The sequence below is a fragment of the Macaca fascicularis genome, chromosome 2 (genome assembly GCF_037993035.2).
Source record: "Macaca fascicularis isolate 582-1 chromosome 2, T2T-MFA8v1.1".
Taxonomy (NCBI): Eukaryota; Metazoa; Chordata; class Mammalia; order Primates; family Cercopithecidae; genus Macaca; species Macaca fascicularis.
In genome coordinates this window covers 18,693,972-18,720,280 of record NC_088376.1, presented here as the reverse complement: position 1 = coordinate 18,720,280, position 26,309 = coordinate 18,693,972, and the positions used below count along the sequence as shown (strand labels likewise).

The window sequence follows — 26,309 nt, the reverse complement described above, 5'->3', positions numbered from 1 at the left end:
CCCACCTAATTGGAAGTCGGCTGCATTTCTTAGCCCTACATTCTCTTACAGCTACATTTTTTTTTTTTTTTTTTTAGGCAAACCGGATTTTGTCTTTCCCCACTTAAAGTCATCAATATCTTCTCATTGTACTTAGCATAATCCCAATTGACAGTATATAGATCCACAAGGCCCACAAGGCTCTATGTGATCTGGCCCCTGCCTACCTTTCCAAAATCACTTCATGCCATTAGCCGCTAGCTCCCTCTGTTGCACCCACACTGGCCCTTTTTATTTACCCAGGAGGCACGAAGCTCTTTTTTGCCTGAGAAACTTGGCTTTTTCACCTTCCTTGAAAAATGTTTTGAATTCTGTTATTTTTGTAGTACTTTTTAGTGAAACTGAAATTCATCAATCCTTTTTCTATGTAAATTGTGTCATATGTAGCCATTGTAAGCATTTTCTCATTTACTTGAGAAGAAAATATAGACAGGCACCCAGTGAATGTGTACAGCCAATTAACAGGAAGAGAAGGAAAGATATTAACATTTACAAACTGTCCATTAATCTTTACAGTAACCCTATGGTAGAAGTAGTATTCTTTTAACTGACAGTGAAATAAAAACTCAAGGAGGTGAACTCATTAGTCTGGAATGATAGTGTCTACATACATATCTATGTGTTTATATATATAAACATATACCTAAATAATATGTTAAGTGCTTTTGGACTTGAAAGCAGATTAATTATCCATGCAAATCTCTGGCAGTTTGTTGTTGTATTGGCATTGTTCTCACTAAAGTGTGTGGAAATAATTTTTAAGAATTCATGAGTTCCCTGTAAGAATCTGTGTGTGTGTGTGTGTATGTGTGTGACTTTTCATTCTATGGCAATCTTTTAAAAATTATGAAAGCATATTTGAGATCATGTGGAGGATCGGTCAATGTCACTGTCTGTGTCTGTATTTATATCTGTAATTATCCGGTGCCAAAGAGGCCTGCTGTCATTGTCTGGGGCTAATGAGGAAGGAAAGAGAAAAGAGACTGACTAAATAAGTAAATGATGCTTTTAAACCAAATGAAAGCTGTTACCCTGGCAAGCTACACTCAGATGAAGGTTTTATAGAAAAAGTAGTGGAAGAATCCGAATGTCATGTGGCACAAAGTATACAACCTATGAATTTCAAAAATATTTAGTATTGCAGCAGATACTAGCAGATTCACACTGCAAGTGGCAATTAGATTTGGCAAAATAACATCTAGGATACTAAATTAATATTTTAATTGAATTGTGTTGGTTATACAAGTTAGCTTTTATGAAATTTTAAAATGTATTTGGCTTAACAGTTGTACTCAAACTATAACGGAGGCATTTATGCCTCGCTACATCCTTGCACACATGTAAGGACTCTTTAGTAATAAAAATACCCAAATCAACATTGGAAGCCTTATGTATATTTATATAAGATATATATGATATATGGTGATATAACAACAGACATATAATAACATTATATGTGTATTTTTTTCTTTCTTCATAAGTGGTCTAATAGTAGAGTATACCAACCTTGGCATGACAGATTCTTTCACAGATAATTCTTGGTCATAGGAGACATTCCTTTGTGTGTAGAATGCCAGTAGCAGCCCCTTCAGTGCAGTTGTTACAAATAAAAATGTCTCCAGATATTGCCAACAGTCCTCTGAGGGGAAAATTGCCCTGTTCCGGGATCACAGGTCTATCCGTTTCTCTGAGATAGTAACCACTCTCTTATTCCATGCTGTGGATGAGGTTATAAACTCATAGAACTATGATGTTTCCAACTGTTAATGAGGAAATAATTCTGAAAGTGCATATATAGGCTACATTATGAGAAGAAAATCTGGTAGAGTCCAGTGAGCATGGGGATAGTAGAAGAGAAATATATCTGTAATTAAAGAGAATTTATCTGGCTCTGCTTTTATTTACTATTGCCTATTGATGCCTGGAATCCAGTTTGAATCTCCATCTTCATTCTCTCTGTGCAATCACCTAAGCAGAAATGTTTCCTAAAACCCTTAGTGGAGACCATGAACGAGTGGTATACAAATGAACCAAACAAATAAACACTGTCCAAGGTACTGCTGAGTATGTTAATTGTACAATATTAGGAGAAGCAGATGCTGAATTTCATGTTTGGTATTCTTTCTGTCTCAAGGGAGGGCAGTTTGAATGCAAGACACCAAATATACACTGTCTTAATTTTATATATAAGGTAAAGCACTTATGAGGAATACTTTTATATTTGTGGATTTTGGCTATCAAAATTAACAGCTTCTTTATTGTATTTTTTCAGTTTTTTCATGTTATTTTTGAATACTTTTAAACTTATAAAAACGTTGCAAAAATACAATAATACTTTTCACGCAGATTTCCCACGTATTAACATCTCTTACATTTGTTTTCTCATTTTCTCTATTAATATACACATATTACTATTTTAGGATGTTTGAGAGTAAATTAAGGATATGATGCCCCTGTATCCATAAAGAGTTTATTTATATGTCCTAATGACAAGGTTATTCATTTACATTACAACAGTGAAATAACATCAGGAAATTAACACTGGTACAATAGAAATGTCTAATCTATAGAACTTAGTTGAATTTTGCATTATTCTATGAATGTCCTTTTAATAAACAAAAAATTTTTGTAGGGGAGGGTTTGGGATCTAGGATTCAATCCAGGATCAAATGTTACATTCATAAGTCTCTTAGTGTCCTTCAATCTGCAATCATTCTTCTGACTTTCTTCATCTTGACATTTTTGAAGATTGTAAGCCAATTATTATCTAGAGCATCCATACCTTAGATCTGTGGGATGTTTTTCTATGATTAGGTTCAGGTTATGCCTTGTTGAAAGGAATGCCATATAGTGCTGTGTTGTGCTTCTCAGTATATCATATCGAGAGATGCAAGGTACTCATTCATACCATTCTGCTGATACTACCTTGATCACTTGTTTACGGTGATGTTTGCCAAATGTCTCCATGGAAAAGTTACAATCTCCCCCCTTATAATTAATAAATGTCTTATAGGGAGATTATTTGATTGATGTACATTTCCTAGTTCCTATCAGACTTTTACTCACTCGTTTGTTGTTTTTTTAATTTTTGAGACGGAGTTTCACTCTTGTTGCCCAGGCTGAAGTTCAATGGCATGATCTTGGCTCACTGCAACCTACACGTCTCAGGTTCAAGTGATTCTCCTGCCTCATCCTCCCGAGTAGCTGGGATTATAGGCGCACGCCCCCACGCCTGGCTAAGTTTTTATATTTTTAGTAGAGATGGGGTCTTACCACGTTGGCCAGGCTGGTCTCGACTCCTGACCTTAGGTGATCCACCCTCCTCGGCCTCCCAAAGTGCTAGCATTACAGGCCTGAGCCACCGTGTCCAGCCTCACTCACTAGTTTTTAGATATACTGATCATTCTAATCTAAAGAAATTATTACTTTCAGGGGTATCATGTGGTGATTTTGTTCATGTCAACATTCCTTCTACATTTATTAGCTTTTATTATACTTTAAGTACAGGTTTATCTTTTTCTCTTTTGTCTAGTAATTCACTTATATAAGAAGGAACTCATAGATTGTTATTTTATCATATGGGTTAAAATCATTAATGACATTTTATGTACAGATGCTCAGACAGTTTAAATAGAGCTAAGAAGGTAAGTGATCAGTTATGTGCTAGTTGCATTTTCCCCCTCTCCTATAACATCTTAGCTAATATTGTTGTCCTGTTCCAATATTAGGATAATCCAGCAGAATCTGTTGCTGTTTCAAAGGCTGGGTGCCAGTTCTGCCTCAGTGATTCATTGAGGTGGAGGTGAAAGAGCAGAAGTCACCCTATCCTTGGAAGCCAGGAGCATTTTACTGTTTTTAACAGTGCTGAGAATGCCAATGACTCGAAAGATGAGAGAAAAAAAAGACACTTAATGAGTTTCAGCATTTTAATGTACTGCAGGTTCCCAATTGTATAAGTTTAAGAAGCTTAGCAATTCGGTATCTTCTGAATAATAGCATTTATTTTATACTCTAAATACTCCCAGGGAAGTCTGAATAACACTGCAGCTTCTTCGGTGTAATAGCTTTGGTGGGCTAATTGACTTGAACAGTGGAATTGCTCCTTAAAAAAAAAGCCACACAGTTTTGATTAATGAGCCCAGTAATAAATCATTAATCTTTGTAGCTCGCAAATGATAGGAACAGTGTTATGTTTCCCATCCCGTAATATATTTCTTGATTCTCTTGCTAATACAGTGGCCACATTTTAAGGATCTCATTATCAATTTAATATGCCTACCTCCATATAATTTAATAAAACATCTAGTAAGTTTATACTTACGAGGAACACAATGGGACACATTCTAAATAGTGATAATTGTTCTTTAATTAGCATGACTTATATTTAGTTAGTAGCTATCCTCGTAAAATGTTCTAAATTTCCTTATGTAATAAAAATTATAGAAATAATCATGATTTACTGAGCTTTTATATTCCTGGAACTCTGCTAAGTTTTTAGTATGTCATAACATTGAATTTCTACAATAACCCTCTGAGGTTATTAGTATTATTATTTCTATTTTTCAGTCCACGAAATTTGCTGAGAAGTGTTAATAACAGTTAGTGTCAGGGTCACCATGTCATTACATGTTTACAGCTCATGCCTACTCAAAGTTTTCTAGAGGATTACAAACAAAATCATTTTTATTCAAATGGAAATATATAGTTAAATAGTCAGTCCAAATTGATGTTTGTCATTGTTTTAGGGCTTAATGTCTCTCAGTGGCTTTTACATTTTAAAATTTAATTTTCATGCATATCATGTAGCTGAGACACCATTTAAAAATAATTTAGACTGTCAAATCATCATTTTAAGGAAAATAGAATTTCAAGTTATGGGCTATAAGAGTCAGGAGACAGATATCTAAGTCTTAGCTGCCCTAATGTGTCAGCTAACAAAAAATAGGACTCTATTATTTAAATTTAGTTGTATAACATCCACTAGTCTGAACTTTCTAAGGCAGGCAGAGATCATGTCCTATTACATCTGTGCCCTCAGGATTTAGCTCAAGGGGTGACGTACACGAGAAGATGAAAGAACTGTTGAATGAGTGAGTGAATGATCAAGAGCAAATATAAAAACATAAGTGGATGATCCATTTAGTAATTTGCCCAAGTCAAGAGATGGAAATCGACAAGTGACTTTGAGTTGGATTAGTGTTGTGACCACAAGTACTTCCATTTGTTCAGGTGAGCTACTTACTGAATCACAAGACTCCTACAGGGAGAAAACATGTAACTAAGAAAAACTAAGATGTATGCATTACTTTTTCATTGATAGTCTAGGCACTCTAAGTAAAATTATTTAACTCATTGTTGAGTCACATTAAACATAAGACTTATCCCTTTCTAACTTACAATTTTTTTTTAATTGCAAGTAAAAATGCAAAAGCTAACAGAAGACAAGAAACAGCTAAGATCACAGCAGAACTGAAGGAGATAGAGACACGAAAAACATTTCAAAAATTCAGTGAATCCAGGAGGTGGTTTTTTGAAAAGATTAACAAAATAGATAGATTGCTAGCTAGACTAGTAAAGAAGAAAAGAGGGAAGAATAAAATAGACACAATAAAAATTATAAAAGGGATATCACCACTGATCCCACAGAAATACAAACTACTACCAGAGAATACTATAGACACCTCTATGCAAATAAACTAGAAAATCTAGAAGAAAGGGATAAATTCCTGGCCACATACACCATCCCAAGACTAAACCAGGAGGAAGTCAAATCCCTGAATAGACCGATAACAAGTTCTGAAATTGAGACAGTAATTAATACCCTACCAACCAAAAAAACCCCAGGACCAGATGGATTCAGAGCCGAATTCTACCAGAAGTACAAAGAAGAGCTGGTACCATTGTTTCAGAAACTGTTTCAAACAATAGAAAAAGATGGAATCCTCCCTAACTCACTTTATGAGGCCAGCATCATCCTGATACCAAAACCTGGCAGAGACACAACAAAAAAAAAGAAAAGAAAAGAAAAGAAAATTTTGGGCCAATATGCCTGATGAACATCGATGCAAAAATCCTCAATAAAATACTGGCAAACTGAATCCAGCATCACATGAGAAAGCTTATCCACCACAATCAAGTTGGCTTCATCCCGGGGATGCAAGGCTGGTTCGACATATACAAATCAATAAACATAATCCATCATATAAACAGAACCAATGACAAAAATCACATGATTATCCCAATAGATGCAGTAAAGACCTTCGATAAAATTCAACACCTCTTCATGCTAAAAACTCTCAATATATTAGGTACTGATAGAACATATCTCAAAATAATAAGAGCTATTTATGACAAACCCATAGCCAATATCATACCAAATGGTCATAAGCTAGAAGCATTCCTTTTGAAAACTGGCACAAGACAAGGATGCCCTATCTCACCACTCCTATTCAGCATAGTATTGGAAGTTCTGGCCAGGGCAGTCAGTCAAGAGAAAGAAATAAACGATATTCAAATGGGAAGAGAGGAAGTCAAGTTGTCTCTGTTTGCAGATGACGTGATTTTATATTTAGAAAACACCATCATCTCAGCCCAAAAACTCCTTATGCTGAGAAGCAACTTGAGCAAAGTCTCAGGATACAAAATCCATGTGCAAAAATCACAAGCATTCTTATACACCAACAAGACAAACAGAGAGCCAAATCATGAGTAAACTCGCATGCACAATTGCATGGGAGAATGAAATACCTAGGAATACAACTTACAAGAGACGTGAAGGACCTCTTCAAGGAGAACTACAAACCACTGCTCAAGGAAATAAGAGCAGACACAAACAAATGGAAAAACATTCCATGCTCATGGATAGGAAGAATCAATATAATGAAAATGGTGAAAATGGCCATACTGCCCAAAGTAATTTATAGATTCAATGCTATTCCTGTTAAGCTACCACTGACTTTCTTCGCAAAATTAGAAAAAAAAAAAAAAACTTCTTTAAATTTAGTATAGAATGAGAAAAAAGCTTGTATAGCCAAGACAATCCTAAGCAAAACGAACGAAGCTGGAGGCATCACAATACCTGACTTTAAACTATACTACAAGGCTACAATAACTAAAACAATATGGTACTGGTACCAAAACAAATATATAGACCAATGGAACAGAATAGAGGCCTCAGAAATAACACCACACATCTACAACCATCTGATCTTCAACAAACCTGACAAAAATAAGCAATAGGGAAAGGATCCCCTATTTAATAAATGGCAGTGGGAAAACTGGCTACACCTTATATAAAAATTAACTCAGGATGGATTGAAAACTTAAAGGTAAAACCCAGAACCATAAAAATCCTAGAAGAAAACCTAGGCAATATCATTCAGGATATAGGCATGGCCAAAGACTTCATGACTAAAACACTAAAAGCAATTGCAACAAAGGCCAGACTTGACAAATGGGATCTAATCAAACTAAAGAGCTTCTGCACAGCAAAAGAAACTATCATCAAAGCGAACAGGCAAACTACAGAATGGGAGAAAATTTTTGCAATCTACCATCTGACAAAGGTCTAATATCCAGAATGTAAAAGGAACTTAAATTTACAAGGAAAAAAGAAACAGCCCCAACAAAAAAGTGGGCAAAGGATATAAAGAAGACATTTATTCAGCCAACAATTATGAAAAAAAGCTCATCATCACTGGTTATTAGAGAAATGCAAATCAAAACCACAAAGAGATACGATATCATGCCAGTTATAATGGCAATTCTTAAAAAGTCAGGAAACAACAGATGCTGGCATGGCTGTGGAGAAATAGGAATGCTTTTACACTGTTAGTGAGAGTGTAAATTATTTCAATCATTGTGGAAGATAGTGTGGCAATTCCTCAAGGATCTAGAACCAGAAATACATTATAAATGTATACCCAGTAATGGGATGGCTGGGTCAAATGCTATTTCTAGTTCTAGTTCTAGTTCTAGATCCTAGAACTAGAGGAATCACCACACTGTCTTCCACAATGGTTGAACTAATTTACACTCCCACCGACAGTGTAAAAGCATTCCTATTTCTCCACAGCCATGCCAGCATCTGTTGTTTCCTGACTTTTTAGTGATCGCCATTCTAACTGGCATGAGATGGTATCTCATTGTGGTTTTGATTTGCATTTCTCTGATGACTAATGAAGATGAGCATTTTCTAATTGGAAAAAAACTACTTTAAAGTTCATATGGAACCAAAAAAGAGGCCGCATAGCCAAGACAATCCTAAGCAAAAAGAACAATTGTTTCTTATAACATCAGCTTTCTCACATGTAAAATGGGGCTATCTACCTCAAGGGTTAAGGAATATAAACATAATGAATTTAAATGACATTAAATCGTAGTATTTTTCATATAGTAAGCAGTATAAATACTAGATAATATCATACCATAAAAAGGTAAAGGTAATGATACATATCTTACCTAACAACAGTTTATTAAAAATGATATTAATGTTAATCTTATATGACAATGAATAATTTTAGTACAAATATGTCTTGTGTATTATCATGAATACTAAAAATAGTATTTGTTATTTATCAAAAATTAAATTTAATGAGATGTCTTATATTTTATTTGGCAGCCTTAATATAGATGACATAGTGTTTGTCACATAAGCTCTGTTGCATAATTCCCAGAGTCATCATTTGTGCTGTGTTCTGGGCAGGGGGCGGAGATGTCAATCGACTACAGTGAGAATGGTTGTCCTTGAGAGGAACTCAATGCCCCTAATACCTTTTACATTTCAGTGGTATGTTTTTGTGAGTTTACCGAAGGTGAATCTGGGTGAGACTCAGCCAGCCTAAGCTGTCATATTCTAGGCAGAAGATACAAAAATGTTTTGCATCTGTTCTATATTTGTATGTGTTGTGGTGGTTATTTAAGAAGAAATTAGTAGTGTATCATAGTAAAACTATGGCTGCCTTCATGCTATTTCCACAGTTCCATAGTTGTTTGGAGCATCATAGTCTTTATCGATAAATCAGTTAGAGCTTTCTATCTCAGAGTTCATAGCAGATGGATAAAATAGACATTCCTGGGGAGCCTCTTTCTGAGCAGTGAATTAGACTCTAAGAAAATGTGAGATTTGTTTACAATATTGAGTAGTTCTCTATAGTTTTGTTTCCTGTTCTCATTTTTGACCATCAAGACTATGAGTACAAAACATTATATATTTGTGATATAGTAATATAATAAAACTATAGAGAGATCTCAATATTGTAAAATGTTAATTTAGCATTTTCTCACAGGAGAAACCATCACATCAGGGCTGATAACTGGTGATACTGAGCTCAAGTTCATGAGGTGTATGTGGAGGGAGAAGTCAAGGAAAGCCAGGGATCCAATCTGGCCACCTGTTCCAGGACCACAGGTAACTCAAATTTAGTCATAAAGGCTGAAGATCCTCACGGAATCATTCACCGCCCAACTCAATTCAAGGCTGCTCAATTGATCTAGAAATAAAAGCCAGCCCAAGCCTTAAAGAATAGCCTAAATGATCAGTGGTTCAACACTGGGTGTTGTTTCACAGTCAGATCTCTGCTGAGTTTGTTCTCCAGAATTAAACCCTCCAATTGAACTTGAGGACATGAACTCCAGTTCCTGACACTGTGCTTACTTTATAACCAAAATAATTAAATACTTCTTTTTTAAAAAGTGTTTCTTGGGGACATTGTTCTTATTGTTTCTTATTTTAGGGAAATTGCTCTTATTTTTGCTTTGGAAGGAAAATAATGGGAGTCACCTTCCTCTAACTGAATCACCATGCAGAACTAGCAAAAGAGAAATCACCTTTTCTCTTTTAGTAGAGATAAAAGGCAATTGAAAATATAGAGGCACCTTCACTGCTTAGCAAACAGGACAGAGGGCATGTTTTTAGGCACCATTTAAGGGTGAAAGCCTACTTCTCTGCAGTCCTTCTTTACTCTTCCCTTTGGTCTTTAATGCCTTACCTTGGATGTTTGCTTCTGGAGCGCCTATCTTGAGGTAAGGCATCTTACTTTGCCTAGTCAGAGCACTGGCTTTGTGTCCAGGAATGCAGAAGTCCTAGTGGGAAGGTCAGAGCTGATCGTAGGTCCTTATTTTTTTGTAGCAATACAGATTTGACAAAACGAACACATTGTATTAGCCACGGTTCTCCAGAGAAACAGAACCAATAGGATGTGTCTCTCTCTCACTCCCTCTCCCGCACCACCCCATCCCCTGTCCCCCCTCTCTCCCCGCCACAAGTCTCTCTCTGTCCTTCTGTCCATCTCCCTCTCTTCCTCTTTCCCTCCATCTTTCCATCTGTCTCCCATTTCTCCCTCTCCCCATCTCCCATTCTGTCCCTCCCTCCCTTTACCTTAGTCTCTCACTCCTTCTCTTTTTCTCCCCCCTCTCCCTCCATCTGTCCCTCTCCTCCTTCTCCCTCTCTCCCTTCCTTCCTCTGTCCCCCACATCCTCCCCCACATCACTCCATCTTCCTCCCTCCCCTCTTTATCATATGAACTTGACTCATGAGATTATGGAGTCTGACAAGTCCTAAGCTCTTCCGTTGGCAGCTGGGGTCCTAGGAGAGCCCACACGGTTGTTCCAGTCTCCAGGCTGTCAGGTTCAAGACTCAAGAAGGGCTGATATTTCAGTCAGGGTCTGAAGGCGGGAAAATGAAGTCCCGCCTCAGTCAGACGGGAGGAAGTCTTTCTTAACTCTGGGGAGGATCAGCCTTTTTGTTTTATTCAAGTCTTCAACTGATTGGGTGAGAGCCACCCACACTGAGGAGAGCAATCTGTTTCACACAGTGTATCAGTTTAAATGTTAAACTCATTCAAAAATAGCCCCATAGAAACACCCAGAAAATGGTTTGACCAATCTGGGCACACGGTGACTCAGTCAAGTTGACACATAAAATTAACTATCATACAAATATATAATAGTGAAGCAAGTATGGCCAAAATGGCAGGTTTCCATCAGTTCTCATCTAGCGGTGCAGTAACTATCACCAAAAAAGTGAAGACATCTTTGTTCAAATTGGTGTTAAACTAATTCCAAAATATCTGATGCCTTTAGGGCAGTTTGTTAACATAGAATGCTCTGATTCCCTGTTTTCAAAGTGAGAAAAAAAAATTTAGTTTTTATTATTAATTTTTAAATTGCTGCAGCATATAAAATAGACTGTTCCATTAAAAAATCTTGCTCCTTTGCATCCACATTAATTTTCTTTTCTACAGGTGAGAATCACTGAATAATGATATTTATAGGCAATCTCTAGAATTGTTGTAGTGTAGTAAAAAGTACTACATCAAGTCAAACAATATCACTTATGATATTGCTTCTTCACTTACTAGCTTAAGATATAGGACCCAGTTTTCTCATTTGTATTTTTGGAATAATAACTCTTTCCCTATCTACCTTACAAGGTAGATAAAGGGCCACATGATATAAAATGACCCTGAAACATTTAAAATACTAAAAACTCTGCTCTATATAAGGTAACATTATTATCTTTAGTCTATATATACATCCTCCTCAATGTTTTTAAAACATGTCTATAGTTGCAAGCTTGCTTTAGAGTCGTTTCGTACCTCTTCAGGGTATTTCTAAATGTTTTGTCACCACTGATTAGGATAATTCATCTTGAGATAGCATTTTTTCACCCAATAGTTAAAAAATTTCTATAAATTGGTTATACACAATTTTGTGATTTAAAAGAACTTGGAATAAACGTGGAGGTGCACATATCTTTTTGATATACTTATTTCCTTTTCTTTGGATACTTAGTAGTGGGATTGCTGGGTCACATGTTAGTAATTTCAGTCTTCTGAGGACCCTCATACTGTTTTCCATAATGGCTATACTAATTTACATTCTGGCTAACAATGTATAAGAATTTCCTTTTTTTCAACATCCTCACCAGCATTGGTTATTTTTTTCTGTTTTTTTTTTCTGACAATAGGCATTCTAATAGGGGTGAGATGATATATCATTATGGTTTTGATTTGCATTTCCCTGATGATTAGTGATGTTGAGTATCTTTCTCATATATCTGTTGGCCATTACGAATACTTGGCAGATGAATAGTTTGCAAATATTTTCGCCCATTGTGCAGGTTGTCTCCTTACTAGGTTGATTGTTTCCTTTTAGTTGGATATAGTCCCATTTGTCCATTTTTCCTTTTGTTGCTTGTGCTTTTGAAGTTTTAACCACAAAATATCTTTGTCCAGACCAATATCCTAAACCCTTTCCCTTATATTGTCTTCTAGTAGTTTTACAGTTTGGGGTCTTACATTTAAGTCTTTAAGCCATTTTGAGATTTTGAGTTGATTTTTGTATATGGTAAGTGATAAGGGTCTAGTTTCATTATTCTGTGTGTGGCTCTCCAGTTTTTATAGCACCGTTTAAAAATTTAGTATGTGTATACACACACACACACACACAGTGGAATATTTATTCATAAAAAAGAATAAAATTCTCTCATGCATGACAACATAGATGAGCCTGGAGGATATTAGGTTAAGTGAAACACGTCAGGCACACAGAAAGATAAATAGCACATACTCTCACTCATATGTAGGAGCTAAAAAAGTTGAACTCATAGAAGCAGAGAGTAGAACTGTGGTACTAGAGGCTAGGAAGGGTAGCAGGAAGTGGGGATATGGGGGTCTTTTGATAAACAAGTACAAAATTACAACTAGTTAGGATAAATAAGGTCTAGAGTTTGATGGCACTGTAGGGTGACTATAATTAACAATAATTTATTGCATATCTTTAAATATCTGGAAGAAAGGAGTTTGAATGTTCCCAACACAAATAATAAATGTTCGAGGTTATGAATATGCTAATTACCCTGATTCAATCATTATACTTGTATTCATATATCAGAATATCACTTTGCACCACATACATTTGTACAATTATTACTTGCCAATTAAAAATGTTTTTTAAAAAGGATTCAATAGTATATAAAGTAAGCAAGAACTAATAACTTACTGAGACCCATAGGGTGTTCCATTATGAAATAAGTATAGTAGGAATATAGTCCCATAAAGCAGTTCTACTCAAAGTTTGTTACTTGCTACTTGTCCACAATGAAATGTGTACAGAAATTGAGAGAAAGCATTTAAAATCTTTTATAACAATTGACATTAACATAATATCTAATCCGATATGTAATTTGGTGTCTGTTGAGTGTAATAATAAAAAGTTGGACTTGCATTTTGCATATCCTTTTATTTCCTATTAATTTATTTTTATTATATTCTACAAATATATTGATCAATGGCATATGGGAAATAAAAATAGTTCACGCTCCAGGGAGTTTAAGAAATTACTCTAAAATCTCAATTTAGTGTTAGTACTGTAGCTACTTCCAGAGCATTTAAATGTCATTCCATCAAATGTGAATGTTATTAGATTGTTTTTGAGTTTTAAAATTGTGTTCTAATAGCTTTTTTCAGAATTGTGTTTTTATAATAGCCATAATGCATACTCAAAAACCCAGACATAACCTTTGATCTAGATAGGGCAGTGTTTTCTTGTCCTCTACAAGTATTCATTTGCTTAGCCACCTTGAAATGTTCTGAAGTTATGAAATTGTCTTAAACTGCTCAAAAGCAAACGAATGCCAATAAATTTGATTTTGATGGCATACGTACACTAAAAACCTGAGAAAAAGGAAGTCGTTTCAGGGAACATAAATTATTTACATATTTTTGCATAAGATGACAGATCTGGGCTCCCATTAACAATGGAGAGGATACTTTTCTAACTTTTAATGAGCTTTTGACAAAACTAAATAATAAACCAAGAAATCCTTATACAAATGAAAAAATGTAGAAACAGACCAAAATGAGGGAGTTACTTATAGTGATATGGACAGTCAAATGTAATAGATGTATGAATTGTAGTCATATACTTTTACCATCTAATATACACTGCACAATATTCATTCAATGACTATGTGTAGAATACTAGCTAAGGCTAGGAGCTCTTTTTTCATAGCCTTCACTCTTTAACTCAAGCTTATGGACAAACAGGCAAAAGTGAATAAAACAAGGAACTCAGATATATTTATCTTTGTCTGTATAATATTCTTTTGAACCACAACCTGCTATTTATTAATCATTGGATTTTAAGAACAAAGTCAGTGTTGTAAATTGGCAAAAACATCAGCTCAAGTACAAAAGGACTTGGGCTCTATTTCTAGCCTCTTCTTCTAGCTGAGTGGCCTTGGGCAAGTCATAATCTCGCCACTAGTTTCTGCTTTTTTCCATCTGTTAGATGATAAGACTGGATAAGATGCCACCTGAGATCCATTTAGGAGCTCTGTCCATAAAAATTTAAGTTAAAAAATTATAAAAAGATCTTTTTGATTGCAATTATCTTGTGAAAAACCTTTCTGGAAAATTGAAAGGAAAGTGCTCTTTGTTTCATAGTGCCAATGAACCTTTTGAAAATGACCATCCATTTACATAAACCTGATATATAAATATAATTGAAAGTAAAAACATAAATGTATATACTATTTTAAAGTTTATTTTATGCATAATTTAAATTCTATTTTCAACCAATATATTCAAGACTAATACTGCATTCATTTCAAAGAACAGAATTACTTAAATAACACTCCCCAATGTCATATTCTTTCCGTGAATACAGATTAAGGAATGACACTATCCAATATGCTACTGACTCTGTGAATACAAATTAAAGAGTTGGCCTTGTTGTTTGAATTTGGATTCAGAAAATAGCTTACCAGGCAATCCCTTATGTACTGAGCCCTGCGTATTTATGGTACACCATTTTGAGCAGCTGCAATGCATTCAGTACTCAGGGAATTTGGAAATGACTTTGAATTTGGATAAACTGGTGCACTGATGCCTGGAGAAAATTCTAAGATCTATACAGTACCTGAGACAATGGCGTAGACTGTGATTATTAACCTGATCAAGGGCAAAGGGGTATTGAATATTGAGCAAATTCCAACCCATTCATAGGACTGTCATGTGCTGTGGCCCATTCATTGGTAAGCTCTGGGTTGATGAGGAACTCCAAAGCTCTGGGGCATGTATTTCTTGTATAACTTGAGTAGTTCTAGACATGTGGGACTCAGAAATCACATCATAAGAAAGTTGTTCATTTCTCGATTCTTTTTAAATTCTGATTCTTCCCAGTAAAAAGACTCAGTCTGGTGCTAGTGTGCTTCTAACTCTTCCATTAATTATTAATTCCCTTTGCAACAGAGAGTCAAGCGGGAGCTCCAAAGCCTTCTGCAAACAGTATCTAGCTATAATTTGAAAACATTAGTTTGTTCACTGTTTTTATAGTAACCTTCTATTTACGGCAAGTAATACTGGCCTTTTAGTTGTGGTAACAACACAAAGTTATTTTTTTAAATAGATTTATTTAAGCCCCAGAGGTATGTTTATTTAGAAAAAAAATTAAAATAAGTAACAACCTATGACTGTCAAAAATTTCTAACATTTGGTATTTCAAATAATTGAAGCTTGAGAAACATTGGACTGGTGGAAAATACACTGAGCTGGAAGATAGGAAAATTAGTCACTAAATATCACGTTAACCCCATCACTAATTATTAGATTGTCCTTTGGCAAGATGGTGAATCTTTCATGTCTCCATTTCCTCATTATCCGTTAAGTGTAATGATATTTGCCAAACTACTTTTGGAGCGACAATGTGAAGATTAAATGATAAATGGTGAAATACTATGAACTGGAAGTTATATGTAGATAAGGTTCATTATTATGTATCTGAAATGTCCCTTTGTTTTTTAATTTATCGCCTCACAGAAACAAAAACAAGATCAAAACTATTTAAAGAAGAATAATATTATCTCTGTTTTTTTCTCTAGGACCATTACAGTTATTGGTGATGGTAGTGATGATGGTGGTGGTGATAGTGGGGTGTGTGTATGTGTGTGTGCGTGTGTGTGTTTATGTATATGTCTGTGACAGAGAGAGAGGGAGATTGACTTCACTGATTCAGTCTCTATATGTAAACTATTCCTAGATATTAAGACTCTAGTCATCTTTTCCAGATTATATTTTAGTTTTGCTATTTCCCACAGTACTCAAAAGCTTGAAAAGTAAACTAGGTTTAAAATGAAACTAATAATACATCATATTCACTCCAAGTTTTAATAAAAGTATCACAACCTATCTGAATATTTAGTTATTAAAAATACAGAAATTTAGTTGCACACAAAAATTATTTCTTGACCTGAAACAATATTTGGATTCTTGTTTGTTGTACTTGTTTATTGTTTTTAAAACCATAAATATCTAATAATATGATCTCTTTTCACAAAAGATATTTTACTGTTACATAATACCATTTTCTATAGACTTCAGGATTTCTTTTTCTAATTTAATCTCTGGCTTATCCTTGAAACTAAAGTTTCTGTTTGGTTAAAATATAATAGTTCAATTAACTATCTGGTACATTTTGATATTAATGACTAATCTGTCAAATTTTTGACTATTTTATTTGAGACATAAATACAACTAAGTTCTAAATTATTACTTCATTATATAAAATAGAGAAAATTGATACACACAGAAATAACTCTAGTAATTGTGGTTTTGTTTCCCATTCTATTAAGCAAAGCTTATTTAAGCATTATTGCTGCTGAAATAGGAGATGATAGACATCATAATCTTATTTGTATATAAATATTTAGGCTTGGTCTAGGACAGCAGTTCTCAAACTTAAGCCGTCATCAGGATCACCTGGAGGGCTTGTCAAAACACAGATTTCTTGGCCCACTCTCAGATTCTGCTTCAGTAGTTCTGTGATGAGGCCTGAGAAACTGTGTTTCCAATAAGTTCCCAGGTGAGGTTAAGGCTGATGTTGCATTTCTGGGACTATACTTTGAGACTCGCTGGTCTAATGGAAGGCAGTAGACCAGAGTAATAAATTCCATGGACTTTGGTGATAGGCCCAGATTTCCGCCCTGACTTTGGCACTTATGAGCTGTGTAACTTGGGTAAGTTAGGGATCCATTTTGTCATCCATAAAATGGTAATTATATCTATTAAGAATATTGAATGAAGTAATGTATGTTAAGTGTTTGGAACTATGCTTAGCATATTATGAACTCTCACTAAATGCAATATCAGTAACTAATTGTGATGGTAGTAAGAGTGGTAGTCATAGAAGTAGTGGTTAATGGTAATAAAAAAGAATATACACATTTGCCTTAGTTCAATTGCATTAAAAGTCTTTTAGTAGGCTGGACGTCGTGGCTCACGCCTGTAATCCCTGCATTTGGGAGGCCAGGGCGGGTGGATCATTTGAGGTCAGGAGTTAGAGACCAGGCTGGCTAACACGGTGAAACCCTGTCTCTACCAAAAATCCAAAAAAAATTAGCTGGGCATGGTGGCGGGCACCTGTAGTCCCAGCTACTTGGGATGCTGAGGCAGGAGAATGGCATAAACCCGTGAGGCAGAGCTTACAGTGAGCCGAGATCATGCCACTGCACTCCAACTTGGGCAACAGAGCAAGACCCCACCTCAAAAAAAAAAAAAAAAAAAAAAAAAAAAAAAAAAAAAAACAACAACAAAGAAAGAAAGTGTATTAGTCTTTCTAAGGAATGAGGGACAGAGAGCTTGGCTTTCAGTGGTCATTTTGTCTGTGATAAACATTCTGCACAATGCATCAGTAAAAAGAAGTAATGCCTCTAGTGAAAGAACTTTCAAGAGCACTTTGGAGATTATGATCTACATTGCAGTTTAAACAAAAGTTTCTCCATGTGTACAATGTTTCTCAATACTCAGAACTTACCACATTTGTTTCTTCCCTTCCCTTAGCAACAAGAGCAAGACCCAACAAACCTATACATCTCAAATCTCCCCATTTCTATGGATGAGCAGGAACTTGAGAATATGCTGAAACCCTTTGGACATGTCATTTCCACAAGAATACTGAGAGACGCTAATGGAGTCAGCAGAGGTGTTGGCTTTGCCAGGTAAAATTCTTTCTTTATATGTAATCGATCTTTCCTCATTGTTCTTTTAAAATTCCATTCCTTCTTTAGTACTAGAGCCCAAAGCAATAGAATACACACAGAAAAAAAAAAAAATTAAAAGTAGCTTATCAAATCTGTCATCCCTTTGTGTCTTTGCTTGGAGCTAAAGAATTTCAATGTAATTATGAATAAATTGTGGTTGTTAAAATGTACGTAGAATGTGTTTATGTGTCTTGAGTCACAGTAACATACATACTCAGTTCCCAGTCCTCTCTGTGCCTGTAGATCAACAAAATCAGATGCTGCCAATACCTGACAGAGATAATAAATGCCCAGTACCCCAAAGCAAAACAGCCCATGTGGTGAACAAAGTATCTAAATGTTTTGGCATTGATTTCCAAAAAAGGGTGCTAGCATTTCTCAGTAAAGAGAAAATAAAAGAAAGGAAACATTTAGAGAAACAGGAATTACTGAGAAGACCCAATAAACCCAGAAATACAAGGGAGGTCAAGAAGCCATTTGCATTTAAGAGACCCTGGCTATGTGTTTTTGATATTTTAGGCAGAACAGGGGAAAAAAAATGTATTCCTTTCATTGTAAGAAAAGGAAGAGTAATTTTCATTTTAACTTCGAAGGAATGTTTACAAAAGAGGATCTCAGCCAGGAATGGAGTTTAAATAGTTGTACCTGCTGTGCTTTCATGAAAAACAAAGCTAAAGAAACCACAGAGTGAAAGAAACTGCTCAAAGACAATGAAGAAAAATAAAAGTCTTGTCTCTATGGCTTGGTTTATGTGTGTCTCCAGCTGATTTAACATGGATGAATGGATGGATGTTAAGTGTTATGTGGAAGTCAGCCCATTGCAGACAAGTTTGTTCATCTAGGATAAACTCTGCTGTCACTTGAAAAACCATTCCAAGGCCAGGAGCGATGGCTCACGCCTGTAATCCCAGAACTTTGGGAGGCAGAAACGGGCAGATCAAGAGGTCAGGAATTCGAGACCAGAAAAAAATGAAAAACCATTCCAAACTAACTTCCATTAACTCACTTTAGAAGATAAAAAATTGCCATGTATATGTTAACTAATCTCTAACTCTATTTCCTTGGAGTTATGGTTGTGGACCACATGTGAAAATTCTTCTTATTCTCTATAATGTATACATAGTAAACCAGTAGACATATGCAAGGTACATGCTTGATGATTTGAATAGAAATAAACAGAATCAAGAAAATCTCCCTAACTTGAATGTGTGCATATGAGGTATTCAGGCTTTCAGGACATTGACACCTGTTGATTTTCATGGCCAAGGCAGAGCCTATGACACTAGTTGGATCTCTGAATTTAGCCAATGTAATCATTCTTATATAGTGTATAACTGGCTATTGGAGGTCTGAGCAATGTGGGAGTTCACTGAACCAGCTGCCATATTTCACTTTACATACCATGCACATTCCTTTGGTTCTTCCCCCATCCCCTGCCCTCCAAAAACTCTCCAATAAATTAGTTTCTCCTTTATTTGAACTCCTGCTGGGAAATAAATGCATTTCAAATTCATTAAGAGAACATATTTCCAAAAAGACCTACAGTGATTTTTTTTTTCTTTAAACAAAGGATGTGTTGGTACAAAGTATATTCGTTTCCTAAGTCTGGCATAATAAAATGTCACAGAACAGTGGCTCATATAACATAAATTTATTTTCTTACAATTCTGGAGGCTAGAAGCCAGAGATCAAGGTGTCTTTATAGCTGGCTTCTTGTGACACCTTTCTTCTTGGCTTGTAAATGGCTGTGTGCACCCTCTGTCCTCACATGGCTTTCCTTCTGTGCATTCCTGTGTCTTAATCTCTTCTTATAAGAGCACCAAGTCATACTACATTAGGGCCCACCCTAATGGCCTCATTTTAACTTAATTCCCCCTTTAAAGACCCTGTCTCCAAATACAGTCACATTGTGAAGCATTGGGAGTTAGGACTTCAACATACGAATTTTGTAGGGGACACAATTCAGTTCATAACACAAAGATTGAACTATTCATTTCTCTCCCGTTTATCTTTTCTATACAATGAGAGTTTGCTTAAAATGAAGCATACTTTTCTTAAGGACAGATTCAAGTAATATATATTCTAAAAGGCAAAACTATAATGCTGGTATATGAGATCATGAAAGAATAAAACTTACAAAGTTATTTTTCTTTAGGAACTGAGGAAGGATGGGAATTTTACATTTTATCTCTGTTGTGAATGCAGTCTCTCTCTCTCCTCCATTGCATTGTGCATATAGAAGCCACAGTGAGCGCTTCAATGTTCAAATCTCATCATGTCAGGGTCCTGCTTACAATCCTTCAACGTTTCACTTGCCAGCCTCTCCAGCATCATTCTTGATACTGCACACCATCCTGGCTTTGACTCTTTCTGTCTCATGTTCAGGCAAAAGCCACCCTTCTTGCCTGGTTATACTTTGCATGGCTCTTCTCCTGACTTCTGCCTACTCATCTCTCAGGCATTGGATTAAACATCTTTTCTTCAAAGAATTTTTCACTGACCTCCAATCTTTGGCTTTAGACAAAGTTAGCTCTTGTTACACCTCCTATAAAAGTTTTGATCACAATTACAATGAATTCATTGTTTAATCTCTGTCTTCACCAAATGGATTGTACATTTCCTTAAGTCAAGTTTTCTTTTTCATTGTTGGATGGATAACTGGATATGTGGCTAGTGGATTTCGTGATTACCATTCTGTGAAGTTTCAGAATAGCTAAATTCACTGGTCTTTTACAGCTTTGAGCTTCAAATATGAATTAGCAGTCACATTACAATTCTGAAATTTAGGTCTCTGTACTCTAAATAATATCTTTTCCAATTTCAGAAAGTGGTATGTGGACTGAAAAGGCAAACATAGTTTCAAGACCAGTCACTGATTTCTTATGCCTAAGAAATAAAAATGAAGTGTGAGTCTGACTCTCTTTTGAAAGAAGCCAGGAAACCGACACAGAAAAAGTATTTCATTCTCCATGTATCTTAGACTTTAACATTTGAGGATCAGAATCCCACATGATTAACCTAATTTAATGGGGTGAGAAAATATCGTTAGCTGTACCATAAATAGATCTGCCCAAATTCCTACTTTGCTGTATAACATTTGCTGTGCATTTTCTCAAGCAATTATGGCTTTTGCCTTAACTAATTTGATCATTCACAACTTAATCCTTGCACAAATGTTTCTCCTTTTAAGAATATTATCCTGTCCCTTTTCCACTCAGCTTTTCTCATCTGAAATTTTCCCTCTGAACCACAAAACAGAGATGATTTCAGTCACCATTTCTTGATTCTTCCAAGAATAGTACATAGCAAGTGAGAGAAATTATTGTATTACATAAAGATGTCTTGGGACAGTGGTTCTCAAAGTGTGGTTCCCAAATCAGCAGCTGCAGTGCTTCCTAAAAACTTGCTAGAAATGCAAATTTCCTGCCCCCAACCTACCGAATTAACAATCTGGTGGTGAGGGTGTTCAGCAGTGTGTAATCTGTGTACTAACAAGCACCTTAGATGACTCTAAAAGCACCCTAAAGCTTAAGAAGCTTTGCCTTATGGCATTAGTACTTGTTCTTAGGACCATCTGAATGATCTGTGAAAACTCTGATTGCTGGGCCCACTCTTAAAGTTTCTGATTCAATTGGTTTGGGGTGAGACTCAATTATTTGCATTTCTAACAAGTTTCCAGGTGATACTTACACTACAGATAAGGGAACCACCCTTTGAGAACTACTGCTTTGAAGTTGTCTGTGATTTTTCCAGGTGGAGTTGATTCCTGTTGATGCCTGATTTACATTGTTTTACTTTCTCAAAATTACTAATAAGGAACTATCCCCCTTCCTGTTCCTCATGCCTTCTTCTTTATATCTGTCCAGTACTTAGAATATTGACACATAATTGAACTTGAGCAAATTTCTTATGATAAATAAATGAAATCACTTTAAGGTTTGGGGTTTTTTAAAAATATAGCCATATGCAGAAAGACATTTGATGATAATGATAAACCAATTGTAAGATAGAGTACTGGAATATTAGAAAAATCTTTGGTAGCACCAGCCCAACTAGTATTAGCTCACAAATTTTTTCTTCCTGTAGGAGTTTACAGTTCCACAGGCATTATTAAAAGAATATGCTGACTGTGGCCAGGCACGGTGGCTCACGCCTATGATCCCAGCACTTTGGGAGGCCGAGGCGGGTGGATCACGAGGTCAGGAGATCCAGACCATCCTAGCTAACACGGTGAAACCCCATCTCTACTAAAAATACAAAAAATTAGCCGGGCATGGTGGCAGGTGCCTGTAGTCCCAGCTACTCGGGAGGCTGAGGCAGGAGAATGGCGTGAACCCGGGAGGCAGATCTTGCAGTGAGCAGAGATCGCGCCGTTGCACTCTACCTTGGGTGACAGAGCAGGACTCCGTCTCAAAAACAAACAAACAAAAAACCCAAAAACAAAACAAAACATGCTGACTGGGTGCGGTGGCTCACACCTGTAATCCCAGCACTTCGGGAGGCCAAGGTGGGCAGATCAAGAGGTCAGGAGTTTGAGGCCAGCCTGGCCAACATGGTGAGACCTCATCTCTACTAAAAATACAAAAAATTAGCCAGGTGTGGTGGCTCATGCCTGTAATCCCAGCTACTCGGGAGGCTGAGGCATGAGAATTGCTTGAACCTGGGAGGTGGAGGTTGCAGTGAGCCAAGATCACACCATTGCACTCCAGCCCGCAAGATAGTGTGAGACTCCTTCTCAGACAAAAAAAAAAAAAAAAAAAAGAGAGAAGAAAAGAAAGAATGTGCTTATTTATTTAATTTGGAGAATACCCAGTCAATTATTGTGTCTAGTAAATTGTTGTACATATCTCTTGAATTTATGACTATCTCAATTCAGAAAACCTGAATAATTCTTTCAGTGGACTTCATTTTGAATGTTACTATTGGTGACTTCTAACCATCAGATGTGATCCTTAATTCATGTACAAGGGATTTCAAAATTCCTTTGACTGGAAAGAATTCCCCCATTATTATTTTTCTTGCAACTATACATTAATCTTCTTTGATAACCATCTCTTCAAAGTAAAAGAAGTATCTTCGTTTTATATTTAAAACGCTGAACTTCAAAGCATTGATTTGAATGCCAGTAGGGCGCACAGACAGCACAATTACAGGGTTTTCAAAGTTCCAGAAGCACAAGATAGTGTCTGAAATTACAGACATTTTATTTGTATTGTGTGTGTGTGTGTGTGTGTGTGTGTTTACTCTCTTGTAACTTAAAACAATTTTGTAAGATCCACCCCCCTCCAGGCAGCATTTTATAGCCAAGTTATAAACCTCTAAAAACAGAAGTTTACGGTGGGAATGCTGACGGTCGGCCCCACTACTGCAGAGCTAGTGAATGCCAACAGAGTACCTTGCCTGGGAGGGGAAGGATCAGAGCATAAATCAGCCAGAGTCTGGAGGGCCATGACCGTGTGTTCATGTTATCCATTTCCCACTCCCAGAAACATGAGACTGATTGTCCAGCAAAAATCACATTGAGAGGGTGTTAGGAGAGGCCAGTAAAGAATGACCCAAAGTGGGGAAGCAATGGTTGGGGGGCAGGGGGAGGCGGGTGAGCATTCACCATTAATCCAGCTTCAACATCTGGGAACATAGAACCTCTTTAAGCAATGCGTTTACTGTCCCCTGGTGAGCTAAAGAGCGTGAGAGACTGCAGAACAGAGAGACCTTTGTGTTTTGTAGTATTTTTGCCCTTCTTCAGTACTCTTAATTTGATTCTCATGGAGCTTTGTTTGAACAACTTCTAACACATGGGCAGCCCTGTGTTCTACCTCTCCCTACTGAATGTGCAAGTTTTCTAAATAAATCACTTAAGATTTTCTTTCTTTTCATTAAGTTAAAAAAAGCTGGTTATAGGCATACAAATACTAGCCTGCTTATTAAATATCAATCAGTGTAAATAGCACGTCTTTTTTTGCGTTTTCTACTAATGACTTTGAATATTGTTAAAATGTTATTTATTTACCTCCTACTGCCTGATACTTCTTGTTCTCTATCTTCTTCCATCTGCTGAAATATAATGAGACCACAGAAACAGAATAATCATATGAAAATATGGGAATTTTTAAGAATATGTTAAATAACTACTTTCTTTGAAGGCAAATATATGACTCTTTAAAATGCCCATCAAGTCTATCAAATTTTTTAAAAACTGTTTGGAATTGTTTGGAATATTGTTTTGACTGTATCTGTCTTGAATCCATCACTGCAGTAACAATTTCTCGCTTGCTGTTTTGGCAATCCTTTTGCCATTATTATTTTAAACACATGGAACCAGGAAATCAAAAGCGACTAAGGAAAAACTCTAAAGTGTAAACTTAGTGATTAGTAATCTCCAAACTGCAGCTGTGTTTGTACAGAAACAGGTTACAATTGTGTTTTCTGAGATTGAAGAGAGTAAAGGTTGTATGTTTCATTCTTTTTGGTAATTTTAATTCTTCTTCTAATTGCCATCAGATGTGGTCTGCTGGAGAGTATACTCCTGGACCCCCTGCAGCTTCTTCATCTTTGTTCTTCTTTTGTGTGTCTCATCTTTTAACTTCGTTTGTTTCTTCTCCTTGCCTCTTTCTCTTTCTCTTACCATCAGAAAGTCAGAATCATAGCTGGAGAGTGTTAAACATTCTACTTTCTTTTTCATACATTCAGAGCCCTGAGTTTCAAAACCCTAACCAACCAGTGAACCAACTAAATAAATACATTGCATCAAATAATTTGTTATTCTGAAATCTCTGAGACTCCAGTCTAGTTGTATATATGCCTTTATAAAAATCTGATGAAGGGGATACAATATATACTTTATTGCTTTATTATTATAAAATAAAAATGACCACATACCAAATAATGCCCTCTGTGAAATGGGAAGAGAGTTCTGAAAAATCATTTACCTCTATAAAATGGAATTGAGGGAGCTTTGTTACCTCCAGATTAGAAATGGTGGCCATTCAGTATGCTTAGGGCTCATAAGATGTCTTTGACCTGTACCTGCTGTAAACACAAAGCATGACAAGGACTATTGGAGCATCCAGAAAAGTGGTGGCGTTAGAGGCAGCTAGTCTGCTTCCGGCCAATAGGTGGAAATATAGCCCAATATCGTTTGGACAACAAGTTTCAGCCTCTTTTATTTAGTATATTTTCTACACTCTCAGCTTTCTATGAATTGGGCTAATACATTTATTCTCTGTATCTCTATGGTTATAAACATGGTTCTACATGGGTTTGAAATAACTTAGCTTGCAATACAATACAATACAATTATATTGTAACGTAATATAATTATAATTATAAATTATATTGAAGTCATAATATAAAGACCAGGATGATTCAACGAGTGACAGCAACTATATCAATAAGTTGACTGAGATTTGGCTCAAATATATATATACATATATATATATACACACACACACACACATATATATATGTAATCATTTCATTCTTTCTTTTAGTTTATTGAATAAATATGCTTGGTCACTATTATCCAATACTGGCTTTGTCAGTATTCCAGTAATTGTTATAGATGAAGTAATTCTGAGATGTACACACACAAAAAACAATATCTGCTTTTACAGACCAATATTCTACTGGATTGGGGATGATGCAGGATTTTTCTCCCTAGTTCAACTAAATTTGGGTTCTTGTCTCATGTCCAGGAAAAATTAGGCATGTGGATACATTGAAGGGTGAGAAGGGCAGAATTTATTAAGCAAAAGGAAAAGTCTCAGCAGAAAGGGGTAGTATAGCCCTAGGTAGTATTGGAAAAGGCAACATTTGATTGGTTAAAAGGCATTATTCAGAAAGAATCAAACAGGAAAGAGCAGGCAAACAGGGGCAGAAGTTTCCCTCTGGGTCACAGCTTTCAGTCAGAACCAGCAGTCATGTCTTTCAGCCTTCAGGCTGTTTCAGGCTTGAACGTGAGGTTTCACTGGGGACCCTTCCCTATCTGCCTAGGTATTTGTCTGCCTCCTGCCTCTATCAGGGAGATGACAATAAGTATGTAATAAACAAATAATCAAACATCAGATAATGAAAGTATTACAAAAACACACCAAACATAGGCATGTAATAGAGAGTACAGGGCAATAGGAAGCAAGAGTTAAGAGAATTATGTTCTGTTTTCAGAAGGAACATTGAAACTAAAATATAAATCAGAAACAACCAGCCAAGAAAATCTCTTAGTGGGAGTAGG

At 36.1% G+C, this 26,309-nt stretch overlaps 1 protein-coding gene across 28 annotated transcripts in view; it reads left to right on the top strand.

Moving 5' to 3' along the window:
- The window catches only part of RBMS3 (RNA binding motif single stranded interacting protein 3), a 1,486,333-nt gene that overhangs the window by 1,165,791 nt on the left and 294,233 nt on the right, over positions 1 to 26,309 (top strand). For 25 of the 28 annotated variants that reach the window (XM_074030865.1, XM_005545572.5, XM_005545568.5 and 22 more), the window contains one exon: positions 17,880 to 18,037. In XM_074030865.1, the coding sequence (XP_073886966.1) occupies positions 17,880 to 18,037 (158 nt within the window). Of the gene's footprint in view, positions 1 to 9,284; positions 9,449 to 17,879; positions 18,038 to 26,309 lie in introns of those variants that run through there. The other 3 variants (XM_074030871.1, XM_074030870.1, XM_074030872.1) reach the window with 3 other exon arrangements.